Source organism: Salmo salar, chromosome ssa01, assembly GCF_905237065.1.
Source record: "Salmo salar chromosome ssa01, Ssal_v3.1, whole genome shotgun sequence".
Lineage (NCBI taxonomy): Eukaryota > Metazoa > Chordata > Actinopteri > Salmoniformes > Salmonidae > Salmo > Salmo salar.
In genome coordinates, this window is record NC_059442.1 from 143762687 (window position 1) to 143789104 (window position 26418).

The 26418-nt window shown below is 42.5% G+C and overlaps 2 protein-coding genes and 1 long non-coding RNA gene across 6 annotated transcripts in view; 2 read left to right on the forward strand and 1 right to left on the reverse strand.

The window, feature by feature from the left end:
- The first annotated feature begins 4521 nt into the window (after nt 1–4521).
- On the forward strand, nt 4522–5458 carry LOC123728726 (putative nuclease HARBI1). The gene is made up of 3 exons (XM_045701319.1): nt 4522–4951; nt 5031–5143; nt 5432–5458. The coding sequence occupies exons 1-3, from the start codon at nt 4522–4524 to the stop codon at nt 5456–5458; spliced, it is 570 nt and encodes a 189-aa protein (XP_045557275.1).
- A 664-nt stretch (nt 5459–6122) lies between these two features.
- LOC123725533 (uncharacterized) lies at nt 6123–6811 on the reverse strand. Its single transcript, XR_006758051.1, has 3 exons — nt 6613–6811; nt 6475–6534; nt 6123–6395 (listed from the first exon to the last, which is right to left on the reverse strand). It is a non-coding gene; the product is annotated as an uncharacterized lncRNA (long non-coding RNA).
- A 3341-nt stretch (nt 6812–10152) lies between these two features.
- The window catches only part of LOC123725534 (mediator of RNA polymerase II transcription subunit 15), a 35056-nt gene continuing 18790 nt past the window's right edge, over nt 10153–26418 (forward strand). For 2 of the 4 annotated variants that reach the window (XM_045691627.1, XM_045691635.1), the window contains exons 1-5: nt 10153–10336; nt 12104–12191; nt 12336–12387; nt 12502–12528; nt 12645–12800. In XM_045691627.1, the coding sequence (XP_045547583.1) occupies nt 10179–10336; nt 12104–12191; nt 12336–12387; nt 12502–12528; nt 12645–12800 (481 nt within the window). In that variant the 5' untranslated portion in view covers nt 10153–10178. The remainder of the gene's footprint in view (nt 10337–12103; nt 12192–12335; nt 12388–12501; nt 12529–12644; nt 12801–26418) is intronic. The other 2 variants (XM_045691619.1, XM_045691622.1) reach the window with 1 other exon arrangement.

A 26418-nucleotide genomic window follows, 5' to 3' on the forward strand; every position in this document is an offset into this window, starting at 1 on the left:
TTTAAACTCAGTTTTTCACAATTCCTGACATTTAATCCTAGTAAAAATGCCCTGTCTTAGGTCAGGTAGGATCACTACTTTATTTTAAGAATGTGAAATGTCAGAATAATAGTAGAGAGAATGATTTATTTCATCACATTCCCAGTGGGTCAGAAGTTTACAAACACTCAATTAGTATCGATAAAAGTGTTAAACAAACCAAAATATATATTATATTTGAGATGCTTCAAAGTAGCCAGCCTTTACCTTAATGACAGCTTTGCACACTCTTGGCATTCTCTGAACCAGCTTCACCTGGAATGCTTTTACTACAGTCTTGAAGGAGTTCCCACATATGCTGAGCACTTGTTGGATGCTTTTCCTTCACTCTGCAGTCCAACTCATCCCAAACCATCTCAATTAGGACTATAATTTGAGGTCAGGTGATTGTGGAGGCCAGGTCATCTGATGCAGCACTCCATCACTTTCCATCTTGGTCAAATAGCCCTTACACAGACTGGAGGTGTGTTGGGTCATTGTCCTGTTGAAAAACAAATGATAGTCCCACCAACCGCAAACCATATGGGATGGCGTATCGCTGCAGAATGCTGAGATAGTCATGCTGGTTAAGTGTGCCTTGAATTCTTAATAAATCACAGATAGTGTCACCAGCAAAGCATCCCCACATCATCACACTTCCTCCTCCATGCTTCATGGTGTGAACCATGCATGCGGAGATCATCCGTTCACCTACTCTGCATCTCACAAAGACACAGCAGTGAGAACCAAAAATCTTACATTTGGACTCATCAGACCAAAGCACAGATCTCCACCTGTCTAATGTCCATTGATAGTGTTTCTTACCCCAAGCAAGTTTCTTCTTTTTATTGGTGTCCTTTAGCAGTGGTTCTTTGCAGCAATTCGACAATGAAGGCCTGATTCACTAAGTATTCTCTGAATAGTTGATGTTGAGATGTGTCTGTTACTAGAACTCTGTGAAGCATTTATTTGGGCTGCAATCTGAGGTGCAGTTAACTCTAATGAACTTATCCTCTACAGCAGAGGTAACTCTAGGTCTTCCATTCCTGTGGCGGTCCTCATGAGAACCAGTTTCATCATAGTGCTTGATGGTTTTTGCGATTGCACTTGAAGAAACTTTCAAAGTTCTTGACATTTGCCGGATTGACTGACCTTCATGTCTTAAAGTAATGATGAACTGTCATTTCTTTTTGCTTATTTGAGCTGTTCTTGTCATAATATGGACTTGGTCTTTTACCAAATAGGTATATCTTCTGTATACCACCCCTACCATGTCACAACACAACAGATTGGCTCAAACGCATTAAGAAGAAAAGAAATTCCACAAATGAACTTTTAACAAGGTGCACCTGGTAATTGAAATGCATTCCTGGTGACTACCACATGAAGCTGGTTGAGAGAATGCCAAGAGTGTGCAAAGCTGTCATCAAGGCAAAGGGTGGCTACTTTGAAGAATCTCAAATATAAAATCTATTTTAATTTGTTTAACACTTTTTTGGTTACTACATGATTCCATATGTGCTATTTCATAGCTTTGATGTCTTCACTATTATTCTACAATGTAGAAAATTGTAACAATTTCAAAAAACCCTTGAATGAGTCGGTGTGTCCAAACTTTGACTGGTACTGTAATATATATATATATATATTTATATATATATACTATGTTGATGTTGATTTCTGGACTGTTCGGTAGAGCTTGCGAGTTAAGCATTTCACTGACAATAAAACTTGAACATAAACTATAGCTACTATTACAGATATTTCAGCATATAGTCTCATTCCAATTACATGGTGATGCTTTGAAGCTGGTACTGATAGCCTGTAAAAAACACATGCCACCTGGTGTATGTTTGTAAAACAATGCACATCTAATTCCTTGTCTCACAGTTACATCCTTAGAATAGAAGGCTTTGTAGACCCATGAAATTCATAGACCAAGGCCAAAATTTTGTCATTGAAGGGATTTTCCTGCCTACTGATTTAGATTGCCTTGATTTGAACCATTTCTATTTTGCGTACAAAAAGTGCATTGCTTCCCGTCAAGGATTTGCTGATCACTAGTACAATCAACTTAATCAGAAATGTCTTCAAAAATTACAGTCACATTGTTGCATCTATTGAATGGATGGAAAACTTTAACAGTAAATATGTCTATTATTCTGCGGTGGGGTTTAATGGTGGTTGGCATCCAATATGTTGCATTACCGCCCCTAACTGGACTATAGTATAAAAAAACACCCTTCCAACGAACCCTACACTCAATAAAAACCCACTACCCCATTCCACTACTTTGACCCTATCTGCTCCTGCACCATGCCAACGGCCTGGGAGGACAGGACACCACCAGTCAACACACCCTGTAACTCTTCTGAAGTCAAATCTCGTATACCCAAGTACTTATCTGCAGCTGACACCACAACATCTATTGTCTGTGATTTACGTTCAATTTCTATGAACGCTAAGAAGCCAACATTACTGATGCATATACCACTTGTTGGCGTATCCCTCTGTGCTGGCACAGATCCACTAATGCCTCAGCATACAACACCTTCTGCACTACTCTGACTCTGGCCACCTCAAACTGCTTCTCTCACACCGGACACTTCCGATCTCCAGCACCATGTCCACCCATACAATTAGCACATACCACTAATTTCCCCAATACTACACATTCCTTTGTCTCATACTTTTCTGCACACTTCTCACACCTAGGAACTTCCCTCATACACACTGCTGCCACATGCCCATAAGCTTGACACCTGTAACAATGTAATGGATTTGGCACAAAAACTCCTATTGGATAACTGAAATATCTAAACATCACTTTGTCAGTCAAAGAATCAACATCAAAACAACAGACAACAACTCTTCTGTCTCACCGCACGCGCCACCCTGCCTACGTTGCACCAACCGAGCATCACAAACACCGGGAATCTTCCCATTCAGCTGGTCCACCTTCACATTTACTGCTACCCCAATAATCACTCCTTTCAATGGTGCCCTGTTCCTAAGAGCAAAGCATTAAACCGATCTTGTCCTGAGTTGCGTGACAAGGAGCACCTGCTCCCTCTGGTTGGAAGAAACACACACAAATATCACAAACCCGCTACGTGTTACTTTCACTGACTCAACTCCTTTTCCATCAAGCCTGAAACCACAAATGGATCCGCCAAAAGGCAAGGATCCACTTTCTCCAAAAATCTCACTCCTACTAGACCAGATTCTACTTTATCATGTTCATTGATGCCAGGTTTGGGCTCTGACCTATTCACCACACCTTCCACTTCACTTATCTTGCCATCACTCACTTCCATTTCACCTCCAGCACTCAACTTGGCATACTGCTCACTCTGTACTTGACACCAGTCTTCTTCACCCCATCTCCCTTTCTTCTGTAATCTTCATCAAATTCAACCTCTGCTTTCCTCATTCTCTTCGATGCCTTCTTCCTCTTTTTCCTCACAGCTAAAAACAGAAGACTTTCTCCTTGCAGCTTAGGTAGCGGCAGTAAATCCCCACACTCATGGGGAGTGTTCCTGTTGTTCCCGCTTGTCTCTGTAGCCATTTTCCACTCTACTGTCCCCACAAAATCCATGCTCCTGGATCCGCCCCTGCTATGTAGTTAGCTAATGTTAGTTAATGTTAGTTAGCAAGATGCTAGCTACAACACAGACCCCAGCGACATTCCTGCTTGGCCTCACTTGGAATAAAATGCACTTTATCTGCCAGGAATGTAACTAATATCATTGGCATGTGTTGCTAGGAAAATACAGCAGGCAAAATCTATCTGAATCGCTTCCTCTTTTTTAGTGAGTAGGAGATGAGAAAGGCTGGGACTCCCCACACGAAGTCCAGCAATGATGTGGAGAATCATGTTCATGTCAAAGCCAAATCTAGTGTAAGTGAACGTTTTAAATTACACACACACCTAGTAATCCCATCATGGATCATCAGACAACTCTTTAACATTGTATGTGAGCAACTGAAATTTTTGGTAAATAATGATGACCATCTCTCATCTAATAAGTATGTTATTGTTTACTTCTGAAAAGGAAGAATACTTGTTCCTGGTAGCAAGGTGGATCATTCACTTATGGGACATTCGTACGTACCCCACATACTTTTTCTATCTGCTATGTAGTTCTGGTTCACAATCAGATTTTTCGAGACAGCTATTCTGTCAAGTTGAGTTGCGTAATGGACTGTGCTTTGATTTGCAGATAAAAAGGTGCAAGGAGGTCGTCCTGGGCCATGTTTCAGAAAGCGGGTTTAGAGTTGACTCAGAGTTTAAGGAAACTTTGGGTTTTCGGTTTCACAAAGCCAGTTCAGCTTGACTCTGAGTCAGTTACTATGGCAACATACTCTGTGAAGCTAACCTGCTCACTGGCAGGTTTTCTTCAACTAACCCTGTTTCTCCTCCTCTTTAGCTGAAGCCTTCAGACTGAAGGAGGTGTCAGACAGGAGGTGTCATCTACCGAAGAAGGTGTCATCTACTCAGACATGGCATGTCCTTTTCTTGAAGAGTCAGTTTATATAGGAGCACAAATACTCAGCAGAAATCTCAGTCGGGAGAGAGTGATCAGATCCTGCTTGGATGTTTTATCATTCCCTGATGCTTATCTGTTTGAGCGTTTCCGTTTTTCTGCACGATTGATCATTCATCTGAACAATTTTCTCAGGCCTCATATCGTTCATATGACATATCGTGGTCATGGTCTCAGTTCGGAACAAATTCTTTGTGTTGCACTAAGTTTTTTTGCCAACGGGAGTTTTCTATATAACCTCGGTGACACTGAGCATATTTCCAAGGCAACAGTCTGTCGGGCTGTCAGAAATGTGACTCTTACACTGAAATGTTTACTGTACACTTTTGTGGTGTTCCCAAGTCACAGACCCACAAGACTCAAAGAAGAATTCCACAGAATTGCAGGTATCAGTCTAATCAATAATTAATTACGTATGAAGCTTTGAGACTTGAAGCACCAATCAGTTAATTTGATATATTTTAGGATTTCCAGGTGTGATTGGCTGCATAGATGGCATTTATATTCCTATCACAGCTCCTTCAGTAAATGAAGGAGAATATGTGAATAGGAAGTCTTTCCACAGCATTAATGTGCAGGTAGGCCTAAATAGTAGCCTTTGGCATTCCAAATGAAAGTTACATCAGAATACAGCTACTGCAGCTAATTACTGTTCTGCACTGAAGATCATATGTGATGCAGCCCACATCAGCCACGTGGAAGCAAAGTGGCCTCGGTCTGTGCATGACTCGCACATTTGTGAGTATACACTGAGGGCTAGATTTGCCTGTGTTGATATATATATATATATATATATATATAGCTATTTCCAATTGTTTCCTCCTTTTGCAACTGAAAATGTCAACTGTGTCCTCGTATTATCATAGGGAGTTCGATGGTTACCTGCTCTGTGACAGAGGGTACTCCTGCCAGCCCTATTTGTTGACCTCTTACCCTGATCCTGAGCCCGCCTCGCAGCAACTTTATAACTTGGCTCACTGCAGGACACGAGCCAGGGTAGAGATGACCATTGGGATGCTCAAGACCCGATTCCAGTGCCTTCATAGGCTCAGGATCACCCCAGAAAGGGCATGTGACATTATTGTGGCATGTGTGATTCTCCACAACATTGCCACAATTAGAGGAGATCAATGTCCTACTCAACCAGTGAACGATCCTGATAATGATCTTGACCACCGCCTAGTGGTTAGAGCGTTGGACTTGTAACCGGAAGGTTGCAAGGTCGAATCCCCGAGCTGACAAGGTAAAAATCTGTCGTTCTGCCCCTGAAGGCACCCACTGTTCCTTGGCCATCATTGAAAATAAGAATTTGTTCTTAACTGACTTGCCTAGTTAAATAAAGATAGAATAAAAAAATAAAAAAACCCGCTGACGCATGAGATGGAAGAGCAGTCAGACACAATACGCTACCATAATTTCTGATTGATCCATCACCTCCCCAGTGTCAAATAAAGACAATATGTCTTTCTTTTTATGAAGTCTTTATTTCCTGCAAGGACAAATGCAGTACAGTAGTTCATATTTGTATGTTGTTCAAACAAGTTAAAGCATCCACCTGTGGGTACCTCACCCACCTTTAACTGATGTTCTAGCAGTTTTATTTATATTTTTATATTTTGCATCTGCAACCTTGTGGTCAATTTCTAAATTACATTTTTCAATTTGTTTCTGTAAGTAGACCTTGTACAGCTGTTTCATAGGGAGCTATAGGAACACAAAAAATGACATTGAATTTCACAAAGCCAGGTCTACTTAGTTTCATTGTAAGTCATGGGTCAATGCTGTGGAGGTGGAGGGACCCTCTTCCTCATTGTAATTTGCAGCATTGCTCTGTTAGAAAAAAAGAAGGTGCAAGTTTTATTATGGTACAACACTATCATCAACTGATAATGTTATTTAAGGTGCAAACCTCAATAGGCCTCTCTGTATCTTCTCTCTCTGTGGCAGCTGACAAGGTGTCTTCATCCTCCTGTAATGAAAATTCAACACTTTTGGTGTTCTACTCTAACCCATTATGAAAAATCTGTGGAGTATCAAGAGTACTTACAACTGCATGGATGTCTCTTATGGCAGAAGGCTCCACCAGACAGATTTCACCATCAGTAACTGGTAGAAGATGAAGATTAGAAAGTTAAATTATAACTTTACCCAGAAAAGTGCCCCACCTAATATGAATTTTGTTTTTACAACAGTGTGCAGGCCACATCAATTTTTTTTTATATATAACGCTGAGTCACCTTAAAATAGATTATGTCTGAAGGACAATTAAGAATCTGAAAAAGTAACAGCAGTCAATTACAAAGAATTGTACTGCTTCAAGAAAATCAGTGTGCCAAGTTGTGTCTAAGATGGATGGGTGGGCGTCACTGAGGTGACACTGGCAAAAGGATGAATGTACATATAATTTATTTGAATAACTAACCTCTTATGTAGGCCTTTGTGTCCCTTCAGCCTCTGTGGGTGGTGGTGGACCCCCAACAGTTTTTCAGCCCTCAGCCTTTTTTATATTGGCTATAATGGAGGTCAAATTTGAACATGTCCAGTAAGCACAAATTTGGAGACTTGTATGTACAAAGGCATTTAGGTGTTACTTTAAAATAGACAATATTAAATATTGGCAGTGTTGGGATGGCTGAAAATGCTACTTTCTTTTGCATTGAAAATTTCACTAACTACTTAAATATCACATGTTGAATGTAGCCACTGAATGCTGTTTAATTAGGTAGTGTCATGACGTTGCCCTCTTTGGACACAGCGAGCACCATCCCCCTACCTCTGCACCATCCCTCTCTCTCCTACACTCAGGCTGCTGTGGTCAGAGAGGTCGGAAATTCCTAGAGGAGAATCCTCTCCTCATGGCCAGAGTATAGAGAGAGACTGAGTTTGAGAGAACAAAGGAATTTCTTCCACCTCAGAACTGGAGAACCGAACAATATTTATGTTCTGGAGAAGGGATAAAAGATCGGTGAAGAATCCAGCTACGAACTGGTCCGTTTGGTACAATTTTGTGAAACTCATGAGAGACAATACAGCCACATTACCATAACCATGTTTAAACAAGTGTCTCCGTTATGAGGCTTACATCTAATGGTTGTATAAAATGAATGAATAAAGATGAAACTTTGTGAAATTATGTAATGTGATTTTAGACTGTTTAATGAAGGAAACTCCAATTCCCTTTGGAGTTTAACTAAATCAGAGGACCGCCCATGAGCACAGTTATGGTCTGGCGTCATGGGACAGGCCCTTTTCTGCTCACCAGACCAGCCTACCTCGATTTCCACGAGAGGGCTAAGGTTTCAGACCAGACCATAAAACCTGAGTATAAGCTAAGGTTGTAATGGTTGTTGAAACTAAGACTATCGATACCGACAGAATAAGAACAAATCTTTGATACTAATTACTAGTCTGCAGCTAGGAATTCGGTATCATTGAACGCGAAGACCGACAACCGCCGAAACATCTATTCTATAATGACATGAATGAATGTTGCTCTGAACTATCCAGACAGACAGACAAACTCTCCAACAGAAACAAACTTTCCAACAGATATCAGGACACACTGAGCGCAAATACATACACTGATTGCAATTATTCCCGAATGAGTGAGCGTTCATGTGCAAAGGTTTAGCATTTCAATTGTTATAATTATCAACTGTGTGTTGTCTTCAGTTGACCCCCACTTCCCTTTTTGTCTAACAAGCCGCCATGCCGGTTTAGCCCACTAGGGCACATTCCCCTATCATTTCCTTGTAACCATATCTACTGTTTGTTATGCATTTCTGTGAATTACTTAGTTAGTAAATAAAGGATTTAAGACAATTGATGTATGGATGACTCATAGTGAAGACTGGGTTCGTGCAAATAACCAACAATTTACGACATTTGGAATGAGACTAGCGTAAGGTAAATAATAATTCATTAAGTTGAAGACTAATTGATCAGATATTAAAATATCTGAAAGTTAGATTAGGAAAATTATAACTTTGTAATCTGAATATTGTCCTTGGTGCCCTGACTTCCTAGTTAGTTACAGTTACATGATTAATCAGTTTAATCGCATAATAATAATAATTACAGAGAGTTATTTGATAGGTCTTCAGTTTTAATGATGCCAAAGACACGACAGTAGGGTAGGCTAAACATCACAATTGCTTGTAATGAAATTATACCTTACCTGTTTGGAGTATATTTTTATATTTCATCTTCAGTTGCTGCCAAGTACATTTTGTGCCTGTTGGGTTGCACCTGCATAACACACTATATAAAATGTTGAATAAGTGGAACACTCAAGATAAAAGCATTTTTTTGCCACGCCAGCTCACGTTCTTTTGCTGCTACTACTGTATTGCTGTTTTTCTTAAATATATACTCATATTCTGCATACACATTCATTAATATTTCTAACTCAACTGGTGTGAAGCAGGTTTGAGACCTTTTTCTCCTGTTGCCATGATGAATCATGTTATTTAATTAATTTCCCAAACGCTACTTTACCACTCTATATTGCTATAGAATGTTCACAAATGCCTTACTATACGTCATTCTTTGAATTTATGAAAATGTGAACAGGGCACCGCTCAAAGGGGTGTTCAGTGGGGTAGCGTTGAGTGTAGAGGTGGCTCAAAGGAAAAATAACATTCCTGGTGTTTGTGACGCCCACCGTTTGGTGATCCATAGACTCAGTGGCATTGGCGAGACTGAGAATAAATTGTCTGTTTTGTAGATCTTTGACACAGAGTTTCTATCTGATGAGTTCAGGTTAGGTTGTAGTTGCTACTCTGTTATGAAACCTCTACGGTGCTTTAGGTGCCAAGGATTCAGACATGTTGCAGCAATATGTAGAAGGGAGATCCCAAGATGTGAGAGATGTGCAGGAGGACATAGTCAGAGGGAATGTACAGTTGGGATAGAGAAAGCACTGTGTGTCAACTGTGGGTGCACCCATGCAGCTGGGGATCCGAAGTGCCCTGTGAGAGAGAGAGAGAGAGAGAGAGACAGGTTGAGATTGCCAGAGTTCGAGTGTGGCAGTAAGTTTCCTATGCTGAGGCAGCGAAGAGAGTAGAGGATAGCCCAAGCGTGAGTGATTAGACTGTGAGCCCCCCCAGTGAGTAGGCCTGAAGAGAGAGTTTTAGTAAGGTTGGATTTCTTGTGTTTATAGCCATGGTGATCAACTGCACTGTACTGATGGAGTGGGAATCACAGGAGATAGCTGTGGTAGTTGCAGCAGCATAGTTTTTTCCCCTAATGGTCTTTCCTATGCCCTATATGAACTTGTTCATTCCCTTTGTTATTATTCTGAAGGCCATTGAAGGCTGAAGCGTCAATCTTTTAAACTTGTCTAATAAAATGATGTATTTTTATGGTGAGAAAGCGTTGCGCCTTTTCCTCTCCAAGGTTGCAGCAGCAGATAAATATTTTGTGTGTGAGAGGTTTTAGTGCATAAGATCTACAGGAAGTTGAGAGAAGGGGTTCCATCCTCCCAGGTCGACAGCCTGGCATGACCATTTAGGGCCAAGTAGTGGGATGGGGTGGTGGGTTTTTGGGATAGTGTATATGTGCAGGGTTAGATGGTTGAGCAATTTAAGATTTCCCCATTCCCCTGTGACCAAAATGTGCAATCCGCACTCCGACCGGCGAAAGGCAGCAATACGCAACACAGCGTCTAGTCTGCCGGAAATTTACACGAAGAAGAAGTGTGCAATGGAGGTCCCAGGACCAGATAGCGACTGGAGAAGCCCTGCATTCCGACAGAAAGTTGTTGCACAAATGTGAGACAATTATGTTTTATTAATACTGTTTGTAAACGCTGTGATATTTTAGTTACTCCGCTATTATCACTACAGTGGCTAGCTAACTCACCACAACTTCAGTCAGCGCTAACGAGTTAGCAGCTAGCCAGCTAGCCGGGGCAGCCGCTAGTTGGCTTTATGGATCAGCCCATTAGCGGCTGCTCTGGTTACTAGCCAGCTAGCTATGAAACATGCTTGTTATGAGGCCGTTAACCAAGCTTAATCGGGGTTGATGTAGTTAGCTACATGTGTCCGTATTTGCCATAAATACCTAGTTAATTAGAGTTTTTTTCCCTGAGAAGTTGAGACGTTTAGCTATTTGGGCTTTCAGCTAATGGTTAGTTAAACTAGCTAGTTTCTATAGCCTTCGCTGGCTTTGCTTACTATGTAACTTCTTCAGAGAGGTTTAACGGCGGTTGGCATCCAATTTATGTTGCATTACCGCCACAAACTAGATTGGGATATAAATCCATTATAATTTGATACACAAAATGGGGGGGGATAAACCTACATATTAAAACCCACCACCCTATTACACGATTTAACCCTATCACGCCTTACCCCAGGACAATGGCCTGCGAGGACAGGACATCAACACACCTTGTAACTCTCCTGAAGTCATATCTCGTATTCACACATACTTCTCTGCTGTACAGTTGGTAACCATAGCTACAAACGCTAAGAATCCAAGCTTACTGAAGCATGTCACTCATTGACCTATCCCTCTGTGCTGGCACAGATACTATTAATTAGCAGGGATTGTCTCACTATCCCTCACCCTGGATCCATCTTCCTCTACATTTTTCACTGCCTCAGCATATGACACCCTCTGCACTACTCTAACCCTGGTAACCTCAACCCGCCTCTCACCGGACACTTCTGATCTCCAGCACCATGTCCACTCCTACAATTAGCACATACCGGTTCTTTCCCCAATACTACACATTCCTTTGTATGATGATTTTCTGCACATTTCTCGCACCTAGGAACTAACCTCCTACACACTGCTGCCACGTTCCCATAAGCTTGACACCTGTAACAATATAGTTGCGTGACGCGTAGTGCCTGCTCTCTGGTTGGAAGAAACGCACACAAATGTGTTACCTTCACTGACTCAACTCATTTCCCACCCAACCTGAAACCACAAATGGATCCACCAAAAGGCAAAATCTCACTCCTACTGGACCAGATCATTCGTTTTCATGTCCATCGATGCAGACCTTGGGCTCCGACCACTACACCACACCGACTTCACTTAACTCGCCATCACTCACTTCCATTTCACCTCCAGCACTCGACTTGGCATACTGCTCACTCTGTACTTGACACCAGTCTTCACCCCCCCAAATCTCCTTTTCTATCGCCATCATCAAATTCAACCTCATTCTCTTGCACACCTTCCTCTTCCATTCCTCACAGCTAAAAACCGAACACTGTCTCCTGCAGCTTAGGTAGCGGCAGTAAATCCCCACACTCATAACAGATGTTCCTGTTGTTCCCACTTGTCTCTAGCCATTTTCCACTCTACTGTCCCCACAAAATCCATGCTCCTGGATCCGCCCCTGCTATGTAGCCAGCTAACGTTAGTTAGCAGGATGCTAGCTACAACAGACCCCAGTGACATTCCTGCTTGGCCTCACTTGGAATAAAATGCACTTTATCTGCCAGGAATTTAGCTAATATCATTGGCATGTGTGCTAGCAAAATACAGCAGGCAAACTCTCTGAATCGCTTCTTCTTTTTCAGTGAAGAGGCAATGAGAAAGGCTGGGACTGCCCACACGAAGTCCAGCAATGATATGGAGAACCATGTCTATGTCAAAGCCAAATCTAGAGTGAGTGAACGAACGGTTTGATTTACACACACCTAGTAACCTCATGTATCAGACAACTCTGTAACATTGTATATGAGTAACTGGAATAATTGGTAAATAATGGCCATCTCTCATCTAAGTGTGTTATTGTCTACTTCTGAACAGGAAGAATACTTGTCCCTGGTAGCAAGGTTGATCATTCATTTCAGAGACATTCGTACGTACCCCACATAATTTTTCTATCTACTATGTATGTCTAGCTCATTCATATTTCTCGAGACAGCTATTCTATCAAGTCGAGTTACGTAATGGACTGTGCTTTGATTTGCAGATAAAAAGGCGCAAGGAGGTGGTCCTGGTGTGTTATTTTGCAAAACATGTTCTCCGTTACTAAAATACATTCAGAAGAATATCTACATAGCTACACATGCCACTGCACATGTGTAAATGTACACATTGCCTCCCCTCTTCCAGATCCCATGAATGCCCTGACAAATCTCCCAGGTGTTCCAGGGGTTCCAGGGGGCATCGGTATGGGGCCTCGGCCACCTGGTGCGCCCATGGGTGGCATGGGGCAGATGCAAATGGGTCAGCATGCCATGGCAGGAGTGGCTGGAAATCCTCAATCGAGTGAGTGTAACTCTGAAGCTATTTAATTTTCTCACATTATTGCATGTTTATACCATGGCGTTGTTGAATACTCGTTTTTGATTGGCTTGAAGGGCATTCTAGAGCCTGCATTATTTCACTAACGCATGGTAGAATTCAATGGCTATAGCTCATTCTCACATGTTCTGTTTGGGCTGCTTTTGAAAGCAAAAGTTGAATTTAAAACATTGGTATTATTAGATTTTTATAATAGCAGGCAAGGACTGATGGTTTGGTTTGCTAAACTAGCTGGCAAGTTAGGTTTGGTTGGCAAGGCAACTACTATAGCTATCTAGTAAACTTGCTAGCTACTTCAGTGGATGTTGAACACATTTCTACCTGCAAATGAACACATTTCTTTCAGCAAATGTGTTAAAGTGATACTGACAGCATTTTAACTATATACTTTGCAGATATGAAACAATCATACCAGTCAAAAATAAAATTCCCAGTTTGTGAGGTTTTAAAAATAGGTTACATTTGACAAAAAAATTCCATGACATACAGTAAGGCATTGTTGGCAGAATAGATGGATGCAGTTCAATATGATTCACCAATACTTGGTAGTCCAAAACATATTGCTATCAGGTTGTAAATCAGATGGCCTGGTACATTGTTTGCTGCCTCCACCCAATCGGGGCGCACCGTTTGTTTCAATGACTCAATATTTTGAACAAAAACAGACGAATGTAACTACAATCAAATTAGCAAGAACAATGATCACAAGTCAGTCATAACGTGGATAATAGGTTAGCGCACATGTGTAACAAACACAAAGCCTGTGGGCCGACTACGGCACACAAGCGAGGATAAAGGAGGCAACAGTTGAGTCATCTACTTTATGAAACTACAGGCTGATGCGCTTGCATCGTTGAATTCAACATCAACTGCGCTGCTTTCGTGTGTCCCATTTAGAGCTTACAGCGCAGGGAAACTGTAGACAGACAGACAGTCCTATCTAGGCTGCTAAAATGTTGCAGTCTGGTTTCGGTTTTTACAGCTGGACAATGAATGACCAAAAACTAAACACCATGCAAAGGAGAAATATGTAGGCCTATTACAGCAACATATTAAGCAGTAGCCTAGGCTGGCTACTCAACTACAATACATTAAGTGCACCATACAGCAATGCTGCCTTCAACCGCACCGGGGATTCATGCAGTACAAACATTTTTGAAATACATGTTAAGTTTAAATGTTACAACCTATAGATAGGTTGTTTTTTGGAGTAATTAAATACTTTTTGATTAGGGTCGTAACATTATGCACACCTGCAGGCATAGCAGCACAAATATTATTTATCTTTTGTTTAAATTAGTCAAAATGCTATATACGGCATCCTATGTACATAAGTGGACATTATAAAGGGCCATATTTTGGCCGAAGTTCCACATAAAAAATACATAGCCTCTGTCTAGCCCGCAAATTCATTGTTTTTTTCAATATGGCCCGTGATACCCCTGGGCTAGCATATATCTATCCAAGATCGCGTAGCAGTCAGACGTCTTTGTCCTGTCCCGTGTGTATATATATTTTTTCACATAGATTTAAAAAATATTTTTCCTAAACCTCAACTTCTAAATACTCTCCTGCAACCCGCCTCACCCAATGTGGCATGGATCTGTTTTTTTTCCTGAAGTATTTCTATTTACTTTGGATCTGGAATCCCTCAACTGAAGCTAGCCAGCTAACTACCTACTAGCAAACCACTGCTAGCGGTAATCAGCTAACCTTTAGCTCGGAAATCTCTCACCAGTTCGTACAACGTGACTCAAACCAGAGCATAACAGACCTATTTTTTTTTCTCTCCATATCCCCGGATTCTTACCGCGAACTCTGAACATTTATCTGGATCTTCGCAACTAGCTAACCGCAATCCCGGGTGACTACTCCTGGCTCGCGTTTATCCCGGAGCAAGCACCAATTAGCCTGAAGCTAGCACGGGTAGGGCTCCTGTGCTACCACCGAAGCCCACTCCTGGGCTACAATATCCGGACCCCTTCTACTGCCGGTATGGGGCACGGAACCCCGCCGATCCTCTACGACTGGAATACCGACAACCTGCCCGATGATTCCAACAGGCCCCTCAGGCGCGACGTCCGCTGAAGGCCCATTCTGCTAACCGCGGCCTGCTAGCTACCTAGAGCTACTTGGAACCCTACTAATCCACGACTGGTCTGTCGGTCACCGCACGAAGAGGCAAAAACAGACTTACCTCCATCGCGACGTTCCCCAAAGGCCCTTCTGCTAACTTGCTTGCCCCGGGCTGCTAACTGACTGAATCGCCGTGTCCCCAGCCAGCCCAACCACTCACTGGACCCATATGTTCACTTGGCTACGCATGCCTCTAATATCAATATGCCTCGTCCATTACTGTCCTGGTTAGCGATTACTGTCTTATTTCACTGTAGAGCCTCTAGCCCTGCTCAATATGCCTTAACAATGTTGTTCCACCTCCTACATATGCGATGACATCACCTGGTTTAAACGTCTCTAGAGACTATATCTTTCTCATCATTACTCAATGCCTAGGTTTACCTCCAATGTACTCACATTCTACCTTACCTGTACACTATGCCTTGAATCTATGCTATCGTGCCCAGAAACCTGCTCCTTTAACTCTATTCCGAACGTGCTAGACGGCCAGTTCGTATAGCCTTTAGCCGTACCCTTATCCTACTTCTCCTCTGGTGATGTACAGTGAGGGAAAAAAGTATTTGATCCCCCGCTGATTTTGTACATTTTCCCACAGACAAAGAAATGAGCAGTCTATAATTTTAATGGTAGGTTTATTTGAACAGTGAGAGACAGAATAACCAAAAAAATCCAGAAAAACACGTCAAATGTTATAAATTGATTTGCATTTTAATGAGGGAAATAAGTATTTGACACCCTCTCAATCAGAAAGATTTCTGGCTCCCAGGTGTCTTTTATACAGGTAACGAGCTAAGATTAGGAGCACACTCTTAAAGGGAGTACTCCTAATCTCAGCTTGTTACCTGTATAAGACACCTGTTCACAGAAGCAATCAATCAGATTCCAAACTCTCCACCATGGCGAAGACCAAAGAGCTCTCCAAGGATGTCAGGGACAAGATTGTAGACCTACACAAGGCTGGAATGGGCTACAAGACCATCGCCAAGCAGCTTGGTGAGAAGGTGACAACATTTGGTGCGATTATTTGCAAATAGAAGAAACACAAAAGAACTGTCAATCTCCCTCGGCCTGGGGCTCCATGCAAGATCTCACCTCGTGGAGTTGCAATGATCATGAGAACGGTGAGTAATCAGCCCAGAACTACACCGGAGGATCTTGTCAATGATCTCAAGGCAGCTGGGACCATAGTCACCAAGAAAACAATTGGTAACACACTACGCCGTGAAGGACTGAAATCCTGCAGCGCCCGCAAGGTCCCCCTGCTCAAGAAAGCACATATACATGCCCGTCTGAAGTTTGCCAATGAACATCTGAATGACTCAGAGGACAACTGGTGAATGTGTTGTGGTCAGATGAGACCAAAATGGAGCTCTTTGGCATCAACTCAACGTGTTTGGAGGAGGAGGAATGCTGCCTATGACCCCAAGAAAACCATCCCCACCGTCAAACATGGAGGTGGAAACATTATGCTTTGGGGGTGTTTTTCTGCTAAAGGGACAGGACAACTTCACCGCATCAAAGGGACGATGGACGGGGCCATGTACCGTCAAATCTTGGGTGAGAACCTCCTTCCCTCAACCAGGGCATTGAAAATGGGTCGTGGATGGGTATTCCAGCATGACAATGACCCAAAACACACGGCCAAGGCAACAAAGGAGTGGCTCATGAAGAAGCATTAAGGTCCTGGAGTGGCCTAGCCAGTCTCCGGACCTTAATCCCATAGAAAATCTGTGGAGGGAGCTGAAGGTTCGAGTTGCCAAACGTCAGCACCGAAACCTTAATGACTTGGAGAAGATATGCAAAGCGGAGTGGGACAAAATCCCTCCTGAGCTGTGTGCAAACCTGGTGGCCAAGGAATAGATAGTCCTTGGTTCACTCCAGACCTGTCTGCCCTTGACCGGCACAAAAACATCCTGTGGCGTTCTGCATTAGCATCGAATAGCCCCCGTGATATGTAACTTTTCAGGGAAGTTAGGAAAGCTAAGGCTAGCTTTTTCAAACAGAAATTTGCATCCTGTAGCACAAACTCAAAAAAGTTCTGAGACACTGAAGTCCGTGGAGAATAAGAGCACCTCCTCCCAGCTGCCCACTGCTCTGAGGATAGGAAACTGTCACCACCGATAAATCCACTATAATTGAGAATTTCAATAAGCATTTTTCTACGGCTGGCCATGCTTTCCACCTGGCTATCCCCACCCGGGTCAACTGCCCGGCACCCTCCACAGCCCCCACCATTTCTCCTTCACCCAAATCCAGATAGCTGTTCTGAAAGAGCTGCAAAATCTGGACCCCTACAAATCAGCCGGACTAGACAATCTGGACCCTCTTTCTAAAATTCTGCAGAAATTGCTGCAACCCCAATTACTAGCCTGTTCAACCTCTCTTTCGTATCGTCTGAGATCCCTAAAGATTGGAAAGCTGCCGCGGTCATCCCCCTCTTCAAATGGGGTGACACTCTAGACCTAAACTGCTACAGACCTATATCTATCCTACCCTGCCTTTCTAAGGTCTTCGAAAGCCAAGTTAACAAAACAGATTACTGATCATTTCGAATCCCACCGTACCGTCTCCGCTATGCAATCCGGTTTCAGAGCTGGTCATGGGTGCACCCCAGCCACGCTCAAGGTCCTAAACGTCATCATAACCGCAATCGATAAGTGATATTACTGTGTAGCCGTATTCCTCGACCTGGTCAAAGCTTTCGACTCTGTCAATCACATTCTTATTGGCAGACTCGACAGCCTTGGTTTCTCAAATGATTGCCTCGCCTGGTTTACCAACTACTTCTCTGATTGAGTTCAGTGTGTCAAATCGGAGGGCCTGTTGTCCGGACCTCTGGCAGTTTCTATGGGGTGCCACAGGGTTCAATTCTCAGGCAGACTCTTCTCTGTATACATCAATGATGTCGCTCTTGCGATTCTCTGATCCACCTCTACGCAGACGACACCATTCTGTATAATTCTCGCCCCTCTTTGGACACTGTTATCTAACCTCCAGATGAGCTTCAATGCCATACAACTCTCCTTCCGTGGCCTCCAACAGCTCTTAAATGCAAGTAAAACTAAATGCATGCTATTGAATCGATCACTGCCCGCGCCCGCCCGCCCAGCATCACTACTCTGGACGGCTCTGACTTAGAATAGCTCTATCGCCTCAAAGCATCCTTCACTCATGCTGCCAAACATACCCTCGTAAAACTGACCATCTTACCGATCCTCGACTTCGGCGATGTCCTCTATAAAATAGCCTCCAACACTGTACTGAAAAAATAGGATGCAGTCTATTTACAGTGCCATCCGTTTTGTCACCGAAGCCCCATACACTACCCACCACTGCGACCTGTTCACTCGTTGGTTGGCCTTCGCGTCATACTCGTCGCCAAACCCACTGGCTACAGGTTATCTACAGGTCTCTGCTAGGTAAAGCCCTGCCTTATCTCAGCTCACTGGTCACCATAGCAGCACCCACTCGTAACACACGCTCCAGCAGGTATACCTCACTGGTCACCCCCAAAGCAAATTCCTCCTTTGGTCACCTTTCCTTCCAGTTCTCTGCTGCCAATGACTGGAACGAACTGCAAAAATCACTGAAGCTGGAGACTCAAATCTCGCTCACTAGCTTTAACCTGTTGGGTCTAGGGGGCAGCATTTGCACGTCTGGATAAAAAAAATGTACCCGATTTAATCTGGTTACTAATCCTACCCAGTAACTAGAATATGCATATACTTATTATATATGGATAGAAAACACTCTAAAGTTTCTAAAACTGTTTGAATGGTGTCTGTGAGTATAACAGAACTCATTTGGCAGGCAAAACCCTGAGACATTTTCTGACAGGAAGTGGATACCTGATGTGTTGTATTGACTTTAAACCTATCCCATTGAAAAACACAGGGGCTTAGGAATATTTTGGCACTTCCTATTGCTTCCACTAGATGTCACCAGCCTTTACAAAGTGTTTTGAGTCTTCTGGAGGGAGATCTGACCGAACAAGAGCCATGGAACGATGATGTCCCATTAGACACCTGGCGCGCGTGTTCATGTTGGGTACCCTCGTTCCAATACGTTATAAAAGAGTATGCATTCGTCCACCTTGAATATTATTCATGTTCTGGTTAAAAAAGGCCCTAATGATTTATGCTATACAACGTTTGACATGTTTGAACGAACGGAAATATATTTTTTCCCCTCGTTCATGACGAGAAGTCCGGCTGGCTTACATCATGTGCTAACGAGACGGAGATTTTTGGACATAAATGAGCTTTTTTGAACAAAACTACATTCGTTATGGACCTGTGATACCTGGAAGTGACATCTGATGAAGAGAATCAAAGGTAATGGATTATTTACATAGTATTTTCGATTTTAGATCTCCCCAACATGACGTCTAGTCTGTATCGCAACGCCGTATTTTTCTGGGCGCAGTGCTCAGATTATTGCAAAGTGTGATTTCCCAGTAAGGTTATTTTTAAATCTGGCAAGTTGATTGCGTTCAAGAGATGTAAATCTATAATTCTTTAAATGACAATATAATATTTTACCAATGTTTTCTAATTTTAATTATTTAATTTGTGACGCTGACTTGACTGCCGGTTATTGGAGGAAACGATTTCCTCAACATCAATGCCATAGTAAAACGCTGTTTTTGGATATAAATATGAACTTGATAGAACTAAAAATGCATGCATTGTCTAACATAATGTCCTAGGAGTGTCATCTGATGGAGATTGTAAAAGGTTAGTGCATCATTTTAGCTGGTTTTAGTGACCCTGTCTTTGACTTGACAAAACATTACACACAACTCTTGTAAATGTACTGTCCTAACATACTCTAAATGTATGCTTTCGCCGTAAAACCTTTTTGAAATCGTAAAACGTGGTTAGATTAAGGAGATGTTTATCTTTCAAATGGTGTAAAATAGTTGTATTTTTGAAAAATTTGAATTTTGACATTTATTTGGATTCAAATTTGCCGCTCTTGAAATGCACCTGCTGTTGATGGAGTGCACCACGGGTGGCACGCTAGCGTCCCACCTAGCCCCAAGAGGTTAACCTCTTACATCTAGACGTTCCGCTAGCGGAACACCTGCTCCAATATCCAATGATGGGCGTGGCGCGAAATACAAATTCCTCTAAAATCCGAAAACTTCCATTTTTCAAACATATAACTATTTTACAGCGTTTTAAAGACAAGACTCTCGTTAATCTAACCACCCTGTCCGATTTCAAAAAGGCTTTAAAGCGAAAGCAAAATATTAGATTATGTCAGCAGAGTACCCAGCCAGAAATAATCAGACACCCATTTTTCAAGCTAGCATATAATGTCACAAAAAACAAAACCACAGCTAAATGCAGCACTAACCTTTGATGATCTTCATCAGATGACAACCCTAGGACATTGTTATACAATGCATGCATGTTTTGTTCAATCAAGTTCATATTTATAAAAAAACAGCTTTTTTACATTAGCATGTGACGTTCAGAACTAGCATACCCCCCGCAAACATCCAGTGAATTTACTAAATTACTCACGATAAACGTTAACAAAAAACATAATTATTTTAAGAATTATAGATACAGAACTCCTCTATGCACTCGATATGTCCGATTTTAAAATAGCTTTTCGGTGAAAGCACATTTTGCAATATTCTCAGTAGATAGCTAGCCGTGATGGCTGGGCTATTTAGACACCGACCAAGTTTAGCCCTGACCAAACTCCGATTTACTATTACAAAAGTTTGATTACCTTTGTTGTCTTCGTCAGAATGCACTCCCAGGACTGCTACTTCAATAACAAATGTTGGTTTGGTCCAAAATAATCCATCGTTATATCCAAATAGCGGCGTTTTGTTCGTGCGTTCTAGACACTATCCGAAGTGTAAATAAGGGTTACGAGCATGGCGCAATTCGTGACAAAAGATTTCTAAATATTCCATTACCGTACTTCGAAGCATGTCAACCGCTGTTTAAAATCCATTTCTATGCCATTTTTCTTGTAAAAAAGCGATAATATTCCGACCGGGAATCTCCTTTCAGGTAAACAGAGGAAAGAAAACAAAGCTTTCGGTCGACGCGGGCACGAGCCTGAGTCTCACAGTACTGTAACCAGCCACTACCCAAACGCGCTACTTTGTTTCAACCAGAGCCTGCAAAGCCACGATTCAGCTTTTTGCCGCCTTCTGAGAGACCATGTGAGCCGTAGGACGTGTCACGTAACAGCAGAGATCCTTTGTAATGGATAGAGATGGCAAAGAAGGCCAAGAAATGGTCAGACAGGGTACTTCCTGTACAGAAACTTCTCAGGTTTTGGCCTGCCAAATGAGTTCTGTTATACTCACAGACACCATTCAAACAGTTTTAGAAACTTGAGTGTTTTCTATCCAAAGCTAATAATTATATGCATATTCTAGTTTCTGGGCAGGAGTAATAATCAGATTAAATCGGGTACGTTTTTTATCCGGCTGTGAAAATTCTGTCCCCTATCCATAACAGGTTAAGCACCAGCTGTCAGAGCAGCTCACAGATCACTGCACATAGCCCATCTGTAAACAGCCCATCTACCTACCTCATACTGTATTTATTTATCTTGCTCCTTTGCACCCCAGTATCTCTACTTGCATGTTCATCTTCTGCACATCTACCATTCGTGTTTAATTGCTATATTGTAATTACTTCACCACCATGGCCTTTTTATTGCCTTATCTTACCTCATTTGCGCTCACTGTATATAGACTTTTTTCTACTGTATAATTGACTGTTTTGTTTATTCCATGTGTAACTGTGTTGTATGTGTCGAATTGCTATGCTTTGTCTTGGCCAGGTCGCAGTTGTAAATGAGAACTTGTTATTAACTAGCCTTCCTGGTTAAATAAAGGTGAAATAAAATAAAAATATTTATGTAGCTAGCTAAAAATCACAAAGCGTAACATTAGCTAGTTGCTAGGAGGATGTCATTGGAGGAGTGGGTGAGTGACTTTTCCCTCTCTTTTTGGGTAGCTACAGCTAGAGATGCAGGTGGCATTTGGTTAGCTAGCAAGAAATGTGAATCGCTTTGCTAGCTATCTAGTTAAGCTGAACTTAGAACGACTTATCCACAGTGTCACGAACCGGCTCAAAGCACATAACAAACAAGGAGACAACGTGGAGATAGTTAAATACATACATTTTGTTATTGCCTGAAGTAAAATAAATATAATTAACAATGGTGTGTGTGTAGTCAGTAGTGTAAGTGAGTGGTTGCGTGCATTAATGTGATGAGGGGTGTTCAAAGGTGCCAACGCAAAAAGCCACAAAAATGCCACAACCAAAATCTGTGTCTGCATGGAGAGAGTCTCCTCAATGAATGGGGAAGAGGTGCATTTATCCTGTGACACAGGTGAGTCCCATTTCGCTGTCGACCCTCCCAGCTCCGACCACCGACATCCCATTAAGGAAAACACAAGCAAAGAGAATTCGGCAGACCGAGTGGGAGGGTCATCACACACCCCCCCCACCCATATATCCTGGGACCAACAAAGACCCCGGAACACCATACCAGTCACACAACAAATTAATCCAGCCTTTGCGTCCCTTTGCCCCAGCCAACCTTGTCCTCCCCAGACCTCAGCAACCTTTGGACAGGAAGCAACCTTTAAGAGGAAAGAAAACGAGACCAGAAGGGAACAGACAGGAGCGACATAACAGGACAATACCAGACACAAAATAACATTTAAGGGAGCAACCACAGTAGAGAAGTTCCTTCAAAAACTACGGTAATAACCAATCATTCCCAAGAAACGCATCAGTTCCTTTTTAGTAGTTGGTGGTGGAAAAGCATCAATAGCTACCACTTTAGCCCAAACAGGACTCACTTCACCCTGCCCAACCACCTTTCCAAGGTATGTAACGGTCGCCTGAGCAAACTCACATTTAGCCAGATTGTGAAGCAACCCGCAGCTAGGCGGTCGAACAAGGCTTGAATACGGGACAGATGTTCCTCCCAAGTATCTGCATATATCACTACATAGTCCAGATAAACAGCGCACCCGGCCAGACCAGAGACAACCCTGTTCATAAGTCACTGAAAAGTGGCAGGTACATTACGCAGGCCGAAACACATAATTGAATACGAGTACAGACCAGAGGGTGTAATCAAGGCAGAGATTTCACATGCCCTACTCATCAGTGGCACCTGCCAATAGCCCTTTAACAGGTCAAATTTGCTCACAAAGTTAGCTGCGACGACTTGATCAACACAGTCCTCCATCCGAGGAAGAGGAAATGAATCTGGCTCAGTGACACGGTTTACCTTCCGGTAGGCCGTACAAAATCTGTTTGTCCCATTCGGTTTACTGACCAAGATACAGGGAGAAGCCCAACTGGGGAAATTAGGCTCTGACATCTTACTCTCCAGCATGTACCTGACCTCAGCATCCAGACAACGCAGTTTCTCTGAAGAAACTCTATAGAACCGCTGACAAATGGGGTCAGCATCTCCAATGTCAATATCATGTTCTATTAAGTTTGTATGGGTAGGTGTATCAGAACAAACCTGGAAATCTCTGAATCAGACCAACCACCTCTTTCCGCCTATCAACCTAGCATGACAAGAATCCAGGGCAATAACGGTATCGGCCAAAAGAACAGGTTTACCGTCCTCTGTAGAATCCCAATTCAGTCACAGAGGAACGTGCATAATAGGGTTTTAAAAATGTACATAGCACAGTTGGTGGCAACTAGATAGTTTTGCTCAGTGTACTGGCGCACCACCGTATATGGACCATGGAACTTGGCTTGAAAAGGAGAACCAACGATTGGCAGCAGAGCAAGAACCTGGACTAAAGTGACGAGGCTCAGTTCGCCGATCAAATATGCCCTTCATCCTCTCCTATGAAGATGATAGCTTCTCTTTAGCCATTTCACCAGCGGCGTACAGTCGTCGCCGGAAATCACACACATACGATAACAGGGACTGAGGGGACTTCCAATCATCCTGGAGAACAGATAGCAGTCCACGCCCCTTATGTCCAAACAAGGTCATTTGGACTGAAACCCGTGCTCTCCTGTGAAACCTCCCTAGCGGCTAACGGTAACCAAGGCAACCCCTTCTCCCAAGCCATCTCAGTACAATAAGCGCTCAACAAAGACTTAAGTGTTTGATGGAAACGTTCCAGTGCTCCTTGACTCTGCACGTGATAGGCGCTAGACAAATTGTGTTTAATATGGAGCTGTTGGAGAACCTGACCAAACAGATTGGAGGTGAAATTAGATCCTTGATCACTCTGAATAACTTTAACTTTAGGGATTCCAAACAGTGAGAAACTGAGTCAAGGCTTTTAACACAGACTTAGTTGTGATAGACCAGAGAGGATAGGCAGCAGGAAACCTAGTGGTCTGACATTAGTGAACAGGTAACTACTACCCTTTTTAGAATGAGGCAGAGGACCAACACAGTCAGATACTCAAAAGGTTGACTGAGTACAGGAATAGGAAACAGTGGTACCGGCTTAATAGCTTGATTAGGTTTACCAGTTAATTGACAGGTGTGACAAGTTGATGAACTCAGAAACATCCCTCTAACCTAGGCCAAAGAAATGTCTTAATATGTGATTGTAGGTTTTCCTCACACCCATATGTCCAGCAACGTTGTTGTGGGAAGTCAACACCAACTCACGAAGCTTAACTGGTACAACAATCTGACTAATCGCCTCCCCCAGAAAACAACTACCATGAGACACCCACTTTCTCATGAGAACGTCCTCTTGGAGAAAATAGCCATGGGCGACATCTCCCAACTGTTCCACACGCAACCCTTCTAATGTGGGGTCAATCCGTTGCGCATTGATTAGATCGGAGCGGGATACAGATAACGGGATAACAGGGAAAGCAGTGACAGACTTCTTTGTGGTATTCTCGTTAGCCGGCGCAGTGACCAGGTCGCCACGGCTCATAGAACGCGTCACTGCACACGCAGAGAACACCTCTGGGAAACTCTGCGCACTCATCAGGAATCCCTACAAATGACGACTTAGTGGAAATCACTAGAGATGGAAACATGACAGGCCATACATGTTCACCAGCCAAGTTATTCCCAAGGATAAAGTCGGTACCCTCAATAGGCAACGAAGGACGCACCCCCACAACAACCTCACCAGTCCACAATCCAACATCAGTTTTTATTAGAGGTCGACCAATTATGATTTTAACGCCGATACCGATTATTGGAGGACCAAAAAAAGCCGATACCGATTAATCAGCCGATTTTATTTATTTGTAATAATGACAATTACAACAATACTGAATGAACACTTATTTTAACTTAATATATCAATAAAATAAATTTAGCCTCAAATAATGAAACATGTTCAATTTGGTTTAAATAATGCAAAAACTAAATGTTGGAGAAGTAAAAGTGCAATATGTGCCATGTAAGAAAGCTAAGGTTTAAGTGCCTTGATCAGAACATATGAAAGCTGGTGGTTCCTTTTAATGAGTCTTCAATATTCCCAGGTAAGAAGTTTTAGGTTGTAGTTGTTATTATAGGACTATTTCTCTATACGATTTGCATTTCATATACCTTTGACTATTGGATGTTCTTATAGGCACTTTAGTATTGCCAGTGTAACAGTATAGCTTCCGTCCCTCTCCTCGCTCCTACCTGGGCTCGAACCAGGAACACATCGACAACAGCCACCCTCGAAGTAAGCGTTACCCATGAAGAGCAAGGGGAACAACTACTCCAAGTCTCAGAGCGAGTGACATTTGAAACGCTATTAGCGTGCACCCTGCTAACTAGCTAGCCATTTCACATCGGTTACGCCAGCCTAATCTCGGGAGTTGATAGGCTTGAAGTCATTAACAGCGCAATGCTTGAAGCATTGCGAAGAGCTGCTGGCAAAACGCACGAAAGTGCTGTTTGAATGAATGCTTACGAGCCTGCTGGTGCCTACCACCGCTCAGTCAGACTGCTCTATCAAATATCAAATCATAGACTTAATTATAATATAATAAACACACAAATACGAGCCTTAGTTTCCGGATTCGACCATATTAATGACCTATCATCTCAAACTATCATCTCAAACAAAACGTTTATTCTTTCAGTGAAATACGGAACCGTTCCGTATTTTATCTAACGGTGGCATCCCTAAGTCTAAATATTCCTGTTACATTGCACAACCTTCAATGTTATGTCATAATTACGTAAAATTCTGGCAAATTAGTTCTCAACGAGCCAGGCGGCCTAAACTGTTGCATATACCATGACTCTGCGTGCAATGAACGCAAGAGAAGTGACAATTTCACCTGGTTAATATTGCCTGCTATCCTGGATTTCTTTTAGCTAAATATGCAGGTTTAAAAATATATACTTCTGTCTATTGATTTTAAGAAAGGCATTGATGTTTATGGTTAGGTACAGTCGTGCAACGATTGTGCTTTTTTTCACAAATGCGCTTTTGTTAAAT

Coding starts and splice junctions, on each gene's coding strand:
- LOC123728726 (XM_045701319.1), top strand. CDS start 4,522: ATGGCATGTCCTTTTCTTGAAGAGTCAGTTTATATAGGAGCACAAATA. Junction 4,952..5,030: donor AGAATTCCACAGAATTGCAG/GTATCAGTCTAA, acceptor GATATATTTTAG/GATTTCCAGGTGTGATTGGC. Junction 5,144..5,431: donor TCCACAGCATTAATGTGCAG/GTAGGCCTAAAT, acceptor GTATTATCATAG/GGAGTTCGATGGTTACCTGC.